The sequence below is a fragment of the Octodon degus genome, unplaced genomic scaffold (genome assembly GCF_000260255.1).
Source record: "Octodon degus isolate 3935 unplaced genomic scaffold, OctDeg1.0 scaffold00089, whole genome shotgun sequence".
NCBI classification, from domain to species: domain Eukaryota; kingdom Metazoa; phylum Chordata; class Mammalia; order Rodentia; family Octodontidae; genus Octodon; species Octodon degus.
This window is the reverse complement of record NW_004524665.1, coordinates 10,113,871-10,125,993: the sequence shown is the minus strand read 5'-3', so window position 1 is coordinate 10,125,993 and position 12,123 is coordinate 10,113,871. Positions and strand designations below refer to the sequence as shown.

At 52.7% G+C, this 12,123-nt stretch overlaps 1 protein-coding gene across 1 annotated transcript in view; it reads right to left on the bottom strand.

The window, feature by feature from the left end:
- Positions 1–12,123, bottom strand: part of Sned1 (sushi, nidogen and EGF like domains 1) — a 49,133-nt gene that overhangs the window by 18,076 nt on the left and 18,934 nt on the right. The window contains 10 exon segments of the mRNA XM_023722277.1: positions 1,916–2,089; positions 2,331–2,444; positions 2,558–2,674; positions 2,890–3,006; positions 4,382–4,498; positions 4,986–5,099; positions 5,334–5,438; positions 5,653–5,778; positions 11,310–11,423; positions 11,504–11,617. Of these exon segments, the coding sequence (XP_023578045.1) occupies positions 1,916–2,089; positions 2,331–2,444; positions 2,558–2,674; positions 2,890–3,006; positions 4,382–4,498; positions 4,986–5,099; positions 5,334–5,438; positions 5,653–5,778; positions 11,310–11,423; positions 11,504–11,617 (1,212 nt within the window).

Sequence of the window (12,123 nt, the reverse complement as noted above, 5' to 3'; positions counted from 1 at the left end):
AATTTTGCCAACCAAATATGCTTCGCTCTTCTTTTGACTGGCATGTCCCTAATTACTAATGAAGTAGAATATTTCTTTTTATTTCATTGGCCTTAAGTTTGTTTTCCTCCATGGACTGCCTGTTCATGTTTTGCCTGTTTTCCTACTGGGTTATTCCCCTTAGTTTTTACTTATTCATTGGTGCTCTTATGGTTTTCTAATCAGTCTCATATATGTGCATATATACACACAGACACACATGTAGACTCCCAGGTTCTAGCTTGTGTGTCACTTTCTTCTTCAGAAGTTAGGGATTTAAGCTCCTCATTTTTATGTAGCCAAGTTTTCTATTTAGAATTGCTGTGTGTGGTGAATAGGGCACAAACGTATTTCTCTGCTATTTTGTTGTAGTCACTGTGCATATTTTCTTGTGTGGTTTTTTTTTTAAGTTCATACTTAATAACTCTTACACTTATGTCTATAATTGATCTCTGCCCTAACCAAGTGGGTCTTTTTTTTTTTTTTTTTTTTTGGTCCCTCTTGTTTAAAAGCATCCTTTTGTCATCTGATGGTGAGGTTGCTATCAAGAAGTCCGATGCCAGTCTGACTCCTGTTCCTTGGGAGTAGTCTGTTTTTCCCTCTGGCTGTTGCAATTTCTTTTTCTATTAGGCCATGACGTCCTTACATTCTACTCCACCACATTTCCCCTTTCTTCTGAGTGGTCTGTAGGGCCATCCCGATGCGCCGTTCATTGGTCACTCCGAGATGAGCTCCACAGCTGCTCAGAGCTCGGCCTCATGTCCGCTCTCTGCTCTTGATGTCTCCCCTTGGTGAACTCGCAGCAGCTCTGCCTCCACAGCACCCCTGCTTCCCTCTTCATTGCTATCCACTTAGAAACTAGGCTTGCTAATTCAACTATTGTGGCTCTTAATATTTTAAAGGATTATTTTCTTTAAAAAAAATACTGATCCTCTTTTGTATGGGCAACACAATGTTCATTTTTATGTTTGCCACCATGTGACAGAATGTGAAGTGTGTGCTGCTGGTCTCTCTCCTGCGCTTCTGCCTCCAGTGGTGGTTGCTGTCTGGCTTTCCAACCCCTCCCTGAGGTGGCTGTGTTCTTCAGGGGCCTTGATGTCTTGCTGGGGTGCTTCTGTTCTCTGAGGGAACTGGCATCTTGCCTGGCAACGGCTGGAAGCAGCAGCACTCAGAGGGGTAAGCTCCTGATGGCCTGAACAGCGCTGGGGCATGGAAGGACAGGAGAAGACAGACACTTTGGGCTAGACAGCCCCCATCCCAGAACCCTGCCACTGTCACTGAGAAGGTGGACAGGTGAGCAGGGCTTTGCAGATGGTTGGGAGACAGCAAAGCACTCTGTGCTTGTTTACCTCCGGATGCTGTTGTCCTACCCTAAGCTTGTTCAAAACCCTTTTCTAAAACCCTGAATGAATGTCCCAGCTTTCCTATGAGCAGGGTATGCAGCATGCTTTGGCTTACTGTAATGTATCTTCCTTGGACTGAAGGGCCACACCTTCAGGGCACTGGACCCAGTGCTGGTGGGTCCCAGGGAGGCTCTCTGGAATAGCACCCCTGCAAGGCTGTTGTGGGTGTCCCAAGCAAGTGCAGATTCTGGTTCTACAGGCTGGTGGGGGCAGGAGTAGGAGACAACCCTGGGCCCAGATCTGGCCGTTTTTAGGTTCTGTTCCTGAGCAACACTGTGAGATCAGCGTCATCTACAGAGTGACCCCTGCACCAGGCTGCTCAGAAGACAGGGAAGCCCTAGTGAGAATGGTCCAGAGCTGAGCTGACATGGTCACCACAACACCACAGGACCTCCACCCTCCACTCAGAGGGTCCAGCTCTGCTCCTCTGTGTTGCCGAGTGACACAGGTGCATGCTGGCCTGCCCAGCCCAACCCAAGGGCCCACAGAATCACCGAGACACTGAGGAGGCTGGCTCCAGACACCCTGCGGCTGGCAGACACGGAAGTGGCTAGGGGCATCCAGGCTGTAGCCACGGTCACACACGTACAGGGCCACAGAGCCCATGCGAGTCCCGTTGAAGCGCACTGAGGCGTGTTTCACCTCCTCGGGCGGGCCACAGTCCACCTCTGTGAGGGGACAGGAGCTACTCTGACCTGGGGCTCTGCCCAAGCTCTGCCCACTCCTTTGCCTGACTGGACTGCAGGGCCAGCTCGCCCAGCTCCAGCTCCTGCCCGTGTGGATTAAGGTGCTGGACTGAAGGGAGCTGGGCATGTCTGCGTCTCCTTTTCTTCCCACTCTTGCCCTGCCCAACTCTTGGGGAGTCAGGAAGAAACTCTGTACCCTCAGCTCAACCCCCAGGCCTCTCACCTGCCTGGCACCAGCGGCCTGTGTACCCTGGTGGGCAGTGACAGGAGAACTCTGTGCCCAGATCCTCACAGGTGCCTCCATTCAAACACGGGCTCCGGAAGCAGGGGGATGGGACTGCAGGAATACATGAAGGTCTCCGTCACCATGGGGGTCCTGCCTCTGCCCCATGGGTCTGGCCAGCTCTGTCCAGCAGCCTGTCTCACACGTCCCTGGTGCCCAGAGCCTACCGATCTCACAGTGCCGCCCAGAGAAGCCTAGGGGACAGTCACACTTGTATTTGCCAATGTAGTGGAAACAGGTGCCACCGTTGTGACAGGGGCCTGAGGCGCATGAGTCCGGTTTCCCTGAAAGCAAAAGATATCCAGCAGGCTCAAGTGCTACAGTCTGCTTCCCTTGCCAGATGCCCTAATGCCCGGGCTGGGGCCTTCATGGGCAGGTTCCTGAGAATTGGTGCACAGCGGTCAGGCTGAGGGTTAGGCTTGTCCTCCCTGATGCTACCCAGCTGGCTTGGGCCCAGTATAGGACTTGCCAGTTACCACACCCGGGGGGGGGGGCACACCGATCTCACAGTGCCTCCCGGTGAAGAGGTAGGGGCAGCTGCAGTGGTACTCGCCGCCTGACTCCTTGCACGTGCCCCCATTCCGGCAGGGCCCAGAGCTGCACAGGTGTGGCCGGGCTGTGTGGAAGGGCAGAAAGGTGCGGTGAGTGCTGGCCAGCCTGTGGGGATGCAGAGGCCACAGCATCCTGGCCCTAGTGGGCCCGGCAGGTGCCTGCCGTGGGGGTGCAGTGTGCAGACTCCACTCAGACTCTGTGTGCTCATCTCTACCCCAGACTCCACGCAGAGCTGGCCTTCCTGGAGGAGAGCTGGCACACTGGCATTCAGCCACAGGGCACTGAGCCGCAGTGGATGCCGGCGTCTGCAGCAGGCAGCACAGGCATCATGTCTCTTGCTCTTGTGTCAGTGCATGTGCCTCTTTGGCTTCCAGCATTTCCTATACCTGAGGAGCTCAGGCAAACCCCGTGGCAGTTTCTACGTCAGACACATCAGCTGCCATTTGACAAACCACACCTTCTTGGGCCAGTGAGGTCAGAGTGCTGGGACCCGTCCTCTATAAGGGGCTGCAGCAACAGGAGGGCCTGCCTCTCCCCACACTGTGGCCACACCCTCGCCTCATCTGTTCCCCATCCCCAGGCGCCTCACAGGCTTCATGTTCAAGCTCCATGGTCCCACCTCAAAAGCAGCTACCTGTGGCTCCTGTGTGACCCCTTTGGGCTTGGAGCTGCACAGGTGTGCTTTCAAGAACCTGGAGCCCCTCTCCTACACTGCGGTAGGGGAAGTCATGGGGTTGCAGGAGTCCCTGTCCGTGCTTGTCAGAGAGGAGAGGTGCTGTAGGCAGGCTCCTAGGTGAGGCCAAAGTGGTTCTGACTTCCCAGGCAGCGGGGCCTGAGGGACTGCCCACGGGCCCTGAGCCAGGCGCAGGCCTCAGGCCTGCTGAGGGTGCCTCCAGCTAGCACACTTGCCACGGACTCGCGGCAGAATATATTCTGAGTTACCAAGTGCTGTAAGATGTACATTCTTCAAGCTGAATTATGTTTAGCAAAATCCTATGGAGTTAGTTTTTTTCTTTCTTTCTTTTTTTAAAATTTATAATTCCATGATTCTAAAATCTGTTTGGAAAAATGATAAGCCCCAAATAAAGCCTGTTGTAAGGAATGGAGATCAGCACGGGGGATGAAAGCAACAGTCAAGTTGGCGGGCACTGCCCTGAATAAGTGGAATAGAGCTCAATAGCACCTCACAAAGTCAAAAAAGCCACTGAGAGGGCCTTGGCGGACCAGAGCAGAACGGGCGGGCGCTGTCCATGGTGCCGACGCCGGCGCCCGCCCCGTGCCCCCACTCCTGCTCCCGCAGGAGTCCCCTGGGCCCGCAGACGCCCCCCCGGCCTTCCAGGGCCCTTGGGCCCCGGGGCGGGCCTCTTTCCCGGTTCGGCCCCCCCTTGGCTTGCCCTTTAGGAGTTCCCCCCCCACGCCAGCGCCCTTTTCTTGCACACCTTTCTCGCAGTGCCGGCCCTGGAACCCGCGCGGGCAGTCGCACGTGTACGAGTCATCGTGGGCGTTGCAGGAGCCTCCGTTGAAGCAAGGGTCTGAATCGCAGGGGGATGGCAGAGCTGCGGAGGCAGAGGGTGGTTCTGGAGCAGGTGCCTGCGGGGTCACGCAGACAGCCTCCCAGGATGTCCTCATTCCTCACAAGAGCTCCAAGGCCGGGCCGGAGTACCTTTCTCCTCATTTTAGCAGAATGCACCACTGATCTGTGACATTAATGTCTTATAGCTCGTTGTCAGCGGCATTATAATTATACATCACGTATGTGGTCATCTTTACACTAACAGATATGCAGTAGCAGAAGTAATTACACATAATTAGGTATGTAGCAAATATTTAACAGCTTGGGAAGGGCTGAGGAAGAGGGTGCATAGTGCTGGTGGCCTGGTCCAAGTGCTGTTCCACCTGGGACCCCTGACATTCCTCCCACCTTACAGGTGTGACTGGCCTGAGGCCCCTCCACTTGCAGGTTCTCTGGTCACCAGGAGGCCTGCTTCGCTGCCCTTCCCCAGGCCTCCCAGCCCTGGTCTCCGTGGGGGCCCAGCCACTCACAGTGGCTGATGTTGTGATCCGTGTGGCAGACGCAGAGGTAGCTCCCACCATACTCCATGCAGTAGCCCCCATCTGGGCACTGGGTATTCATGTTGCAAGGTGTGGCTGTGACTTCTGCAGGAGAGGGGAAGCCCCCCTTGTCTGCTGCCCCTCTTACTGTGTGATCTTGTGTCCTGGACGAGAGTGGGGCCCTGGCCCAGTGCTCCACCAGGGTGACTGACGGGGCACCCCTGGGGCCACCTGCCCATGTAGGGGTGGGGTCAAGGGTCTGAACCATTCCTACACTGGTGATGGGATGCCCAGGGACAGGACAGGCAGGTGCCCACTCCCCCAGCCTCTGGCACCTACCAAATTCACAGAGCAGCCCAAAGAAGCCTGGTGGGCACTGGCAGAGGGTAGTGTTGGTGCCCAGGCACCTGCCTCCATTGCGGCATTCACAGTCATTGTGGGTTCCTGTCATGGAGCAGAACGATGTCCCCTCTGTGGGGCTGCAGGAAGAGGAGCCCCTTTCTAGCCCTGCCAGACCCCAGTCACCCTCCCATTAAAGCCACAGTGCTCACACAACACTCTTAACAGCCCGCAGGAGGACCCTCCCTGGCTGTGCTGCCATATGTGGCCCTGGGTCTCCTGCCCCACCCAGGGACACTGCCCAGCAGTCCCAACGCACTCTCCCTGCAGTCCAGGCCCATGAAGCCTTCCGGGCACTCGCACACGTAGCCCTGGTCTGCATCCACACATGTGCCCCCATTCTGACAAGGTGCTGAGAAGCAGGCATCAGGCACTGGGTGGCTTCCTACAAGAAAGAGCAGTCATCAGAGGCCACCGGGGTGGCATGGAGCAGAGTCTGAGCTTAGGTGGGAAAAGGAGCTGCCCAGTTCCCACACCTGTGTGCCCACCTCCATTCTCAAGCAGAGGTTTCCCTGGAAACTGATTTATAGCTGCTGTGTCCCTGAGACGCAGCACCTAGACTCCTTGGAAAGAACCAGCAGTCCTGCAGCCCACCCAAGCCAGGGGCCTCTGGACAGTCCTACAAGCAAAGCATCAGGGGTTTCCTAGTACTTTTCTGTTGATGGCTTTTACTTTGCTGCGGCCAGAACACAATCTTCTCTAGTTACTGAGCCTCACTGATTGATTAACTGATTGATCGATTGTGCTGCTTGGTATTGAACCCAAGGTCTTCACACTGAGCTACGTTGCTAGCTGTTTTAATATTTTGAGACAGGGGCTTACTAAGTTGCCTAGATTGGGCTCCAACTTGAGGTTCTGCTGCCTCAGCCTCCCAGTGCTGTCCTGTTCTGTGTGGCTCCGTGTGGCCCATCATTGTGTGCCACGAGCACCTAAATGTTCAACACTCTTTGAATGTCAGGACAAGTTTAAGTGTAAACCTTAGTGATTTTCTGCTTGTGTTCTGTGAATTGCCAAGTCTCTAATTTACATGCAGACATGCCTTCTCTTTGCAGTCTGCTAGCATGTGTTCCCACATGTGGCAGTGTTAGTGGGCATGAGGAGGTACCAGTGTATTTGGGGTGTGCTCTGATGTACGAGTCCTTTGACATAAAAAGGTTCCTCTTCCCTCCTGCTAGTGTTCCATGCTCTGTAGTCCACATTATCTAAGATGAAAGCAGCCACTCCAGCCTTCTCTTGATTGGTGTTTGCCATTGTTTCTCATTTCAAATTTTTATGTACTTCCAAAATTTATCTTTGCAAACTAGTATACAGTATACCTGACTTGACTTTGGTGTACACGGCTGTGACTTTTAGCACATGGTTAGGCATGTGGAGCCTTGGTCACAGTCATCTGGTGGCCCCAGAGCCTCCCATGTCCTCCTTCCTCACAGTCTCAGACTCCGCCACCCCTGAACCCTGGACTGCCGGCCTGCTCATCACCATGGTGTCACCTTTTTTTTTTTGAGACAAGGTTTCACTAAGTAGTTCAGGCTGGCCTTAAACTCACTTGATCCTCCTGTCTCAGCCTCCCAAGTGCTGGGATTACAGGCATGCAGCACCACACCTGGCCTATGGTGTTGCTTTTTCAAAGAGGCCCTGTAAATGGAACTGCACCATGAGGGTTTGGTCCCACGTGTCCCTCCAAAGCTCCTGTGCAGAAAGCCTGGTCCTTGACTGATGGCATTGTTGGAAGTGCTAGAAATTTAGGAGTGGGACGAGGTAGTCCCTGGGGATGTCCGCTAAGGACACACTGAGATGTGGCCTCTTCTGTGCTCTTTCTATTTGCTTCCTGGCTTTAGAAAGGAGGAGCTTTCTCCCATCACATCCCCCACCTGATGCCCCGCTTGGCATGGGCCCAGGACCGCAGGCCAATGACCATAGATCGAGGTCTCTGAAACTGTGAGCCAAGATGAGTCTTTCTTCCTTGTGAGCTGATCTCAGGCATTGTGTCACAGCCATGAAACCCAAGTAACAACACGTGGAGTGTGATCTCTGGAGGTCAGTTTCTTTCAAATAGTGCAGTGTCTCTGAGACCCAGTTGAGCTATGCATAGCAATATGTAGTCTAACTTCAGATCCTTCTCCCCCCATCCCACTGATTATGTAGGATCCCCTCTGGTGGTAACACGTGGTCCCCACTGAGTCTCAACACCCAGCAGTGTGCTTTCTCAACATGGATTCTTTTACAATATTGTTTTGGTCATTCAAAGTCCTTTTACTTTCCCCACAAATTTTAGAATCAACTTGCCTACATCTGCAAAGGAAAGCTTGCTGATATTTTGGTTGGAATGACTTCATTTATTTTTTAATCTTTATTTATGTATTTGGTACAGGGTCTTGCTGCACAGCTCAGACTTGTAATGATCCTCCTGAGTCTGCCTCCCCAGTGCTGGAATTACAATTGTGCGCCATCACGCCTGGTTTCAGTGACCAGCGGGGTATGGGGCCTGCATGACATGCAGTATCAGGATCAAACCCAGGTCCTTGCACTTGCCAGGCAGGCGCTTAGACCACCGAGCTATTTCCCTGGCCCTGGAATGACTTTATATTCATTAATCAGTTTAGAGAGAACTGACCTTTAGTATGTTGGTCTTCTTTTCCATGAATATGGTATGTCTGTTCATTTACTTAGATGTCTGATTCCTTCATTAGTATTTTCTAGTTTTCAGCATGCAAATTCTGCATGTTTTATTAAGTTCATTTCTAAATCTTCTACCTTTGGGAGCTTTTGCAAATGTTACTATCTTTAAAACCTTGGGTCGGGTTATGCATGTGTGGCTGGGGCAGCTTGAGGGTTCTGGAGTTGCTCTCCCAAGACCACCGTCTCTACCACCTGCAGGGCCTCTCTGGGCTCCCCTTTCTGGTCCTCTGGGCTTCAATTGCCTCACCCTGCCACTTGTTCCTGGTGGCCGTACTCAAGGCTATGCAAGCAGGAAGAGGGTGGAGAAAGAGCAAAACACAGAAGTCTGCGCCCCCAAAGCCGCAGTGCCTCCACCTAAGAGGAAGGCGCCTCTGCCCTGCTGGTCCTGCTGCCTGAGCCTGACTGAAGCCTTCTGGGCTCGAGGTGCTGGGGTTCAGTTCTGGTCTCTGGTGGCTCTGAGTCTAGGCTGGGAAGACACCAGAGCAAAACAGATAAACTGGCCACTGGCCTCGTGGTTCTTCAGGGTACAGCTCTCGCCTGCTTCTGTTTACTTTCCAGAGCTCATGTCTTCCATGCAGGCCTTACAGCTGCATCCAGGGCAGACAGGCATCACACGGTGCCTCTGTCTCACCAGAACCTGTCTGTTGCTTTTGAGTGAGCTGCACCCTTATATGTGGAGTGGGTTTCCTTAAACTCTGCAGTTCAACTGGTATGCTTAACCTTTTTACATTTTAATGTATTTGCAGATATGACCTGAACTTGTCACCTTGGTGTTCATATTTATTTATTTATTTTTACTGAGAAAAAGACTATATATTTAGCATTAGCCAGCTGGACTCATTTAGATGATCCCAATTTTGTTGGCAACATCCAGTGCATCATAATTAGGAGCCATTCAAACATGTGCCTTCTTCTCTCCATCAGGCCTGATTAGGGTATTGACCTTGGCAACATCGATGTCATGGAGCTTCTTCACAGCTGGTGTGGTCTGGTGCTTATTGGTTTTGCCATCCACAATGAACATGAGTGTGTTGTTGTCCTCGATCTTTTTCGTGGCTGACTCTGTGGTCGGGGGAACTTGATGATGGCATAGTGGTCAAGCTTGTTTCTCCTGGGGGCGCTCTTCCGAGGGTATCTGGGCTGCCTCCGGAGCTGCAGTGTCTTGGGACAGCGGAAGGTGGGCGACGAGTTTCTTCTTTTTGTGGCTGTGGATGCCTTCCAGCATGGCCTTCTTGGCCTTCAAAGCTTTTGCTTTGGCTTTAGCTTTGGGAGGGGCAGGGGCTTCCTTCTCCACCTTTGATGTCATCTTGGTAAAAAGGCCTGGGGTTTGTTTTTCTTTGTCCTACTTCTCTGTTGCTTTTGTTTTTTCTTGCTTCTGGATTAAATAGTTTTAGGATTCCTTTCTACCTTGGTTTGTTGGATATAACTTTTTTTTTTAATTGTTGCTGCATGGTCCACAGTGTTTATCTTGTACTTATACCACTTCAATCAACATTACGTCACTTTCTATGAGGACTGTTCCATATCATACTTTCTTATCTTCCTGTATATCGGCCTTCAGGCCACATCCCACCTGCCACCATCATCAGTGATAAGCTTCGATGGCGACACAGCTACACCTTCACCTGGGCACTGTCTGTGGCTGCTGCTCTCCTGCGGCAGTGGCAGAGTGGCAGTGGTGTGGCTTGCCAGGCCCAAAGGCTTTATCTGGCCCTTTATAGAAAAAATACCAATTTTATTTCTAAATATGCTGTCACTTTATTCTTCTTTTTGGAACTGGGGATTGAACTCAGGCCTTTGCATTTGCCAGGCAAGTGCTTATTCTACTGAGCTATCTCCCCAGCCCCTATCACTTTATTCTTAAAATAAAAATTATTTAAAATTTATCTATAAAAGGTTTTTTAAAGAAAGTTTCTTACCCATAGTTGGTAATTTCTAACACTTAGTTCATTGATTAGATCCAAATTTGTAACATTTTTCTTCTGTCTAAAGAAGTTTTCTTTATCATCTTTTGCAACACAAGACAAGCGCTCTTGATTTGTAAAAGAAAACTCTTTCACCTTGATTTCTGAAAGCAGATTTGCTGGGTGCCATGTGCACTCCAGGTCGCTTTGTTTCCTCAGTGCTTTCAGGATGTTGCTTCAGTACCTCCTGGTGTGGCTCCCCAGGAGCATCCTGCTGCCATTTTTGCTGGTTTAGAGGCCTGTGATGTGGCTTTTCCTTCTACTGTTTTTGGTGGTACTGGGGAAAGACCTACACTTACTCCACTTAGACAGAGTCTTGCCATGTTGTCCTGGCTTGCCTTGAGGTTGCAATTCTACTGCCTCAGCCTCCTGAGTAGATGGGATTACTGGTGTGCACCATACCCAGCTTATTGTTTTGTATTTGCTTTTTGCAGATAGTTTCTTTATACTGCTGGGGCTGCCCTTGAACTCAAGTGAGGTCAAGTGATTCTCTTGCCTCAGCCCCCTGAGTAGCTGGGAACACAGGCAAATGTCCCTGTGCTTGGTCTGTTCTGTTATTATTACTATTATTATATTAATTTCTACTTGTATAGTGACTTTATGCAAAACATGATTTTTATGAAAAAATCTTTCGAAAGCACTCACCTGCTTTTGACCCATATTTGGTGAAATACACTGGTCTGGAAACAGCCCCCGAGAAGGGTGCGCTGTGACACTCAGCAGAGCTGGGCGCCCCACCCTCCGAATGCGTGGCTGACAGACCAGGGAGGGCTGGGCTGGCTCGTGCCTGACCTGTGGGGGAAACTTCCTCCTCTGCTTTAAGGCTCAGAATGAGTCTGAGCAGCCCGAGGAGCCACACAGCACAGGGGATGGCGGCAGCACACTGCAGGGTTTCACTGTGTGTCGGTACGTTGTTCTTTCTAAGCCCCGGCTGGCCTTACACAGATCAGGAAGCGCTGATCAGGGTTTAAGCTTATGGAGCAGCCAGGAGAGAGGCTCAGCCCTCCTTTTCACACACAGGGAAAGCAGTTTTCTTTCTGACCCATGCTCTTTCCCCTGCACAGCAGTGGTGGTGGTGGCTCCCAGAAAACCGAACTGAAGGGGCTCAGGGCGTTCTGTCCCCTCTCCTGAAGGTCACAGATGGAAACCTCAGTGCTGCACACAGCAGGACCAGGGCTGGGAAGCAGGCCAGGCAGAGCACCCAGTGCAGCGTCCCGCGGGGTGGGAACAGGAGGCCCATGGTGGGGTCCTCGGGTGGTTTGTGTGGTGCTACCTGTCTCACAGTGAGGTCCAGCAAAGGGTTCCGCACACACGCAGCTGTAGTTGCCTGCCAGGTCCACGCAGGCCCCTCCATTTAGGCATGGGTCCGAGCGGCACTCGTCCACATCTGGGGCAGCAGAGGTGGGGCTGGGTGGGAGCCCCAACCCTGCCCCTGCTACCCAGTGCCTGTCCCCAGCAGCCACTCACCTGTCTCACAGGAGGCCCCTGTGTACCCAGGCTGGCACACGCACACTGCAGAGCCGCTCTTGCCCTGACACTGGCCGCCATTCTGACACTGTTTGTCATCACACAGGGACTGGGCTGCAAGAGAGGAGGAATGCACAGAGCGCTGGACTCTGGGCTGCGGTGTCCAGTGGCAGAGGCCTTGGGGATGCCCAGGGCACCCACTGCAGCACAGCTGGCTCACTGCACAGGCAGGACTGGTTGTTTGTAGGGTGGCAGACTGGGAGGGGCCTGGCAGGGCTGTGGCCACCTGCAGCTCTGTACCAACTGGGTTCTGCTTCTGCTGGTTAGAGGAGGACATGGGAGGGGAGGCTGCAGCCCAGTCCTCACCATGTGGCAGATGGGTCCAGAAGGGCTGGAGCCAGGCTCCTGCTCTAGGCTGAGCACCTGGGAAGGCGGCCTCCAGAAGGAAGAGCAACCTCAACCACACGCAGCTCTTGCTTGCTCCATGAGCATCCTCTGGGTATCTCCCATAGGCTCCAGTCCGCCCTGGCCACCCTTTATAGGCAGCACCCACTGAGAGGGAGGCGGGACCCCCAGGGTTCCCCTGGGCAACCCTGCCACCACCATTGCGCCATGGATAC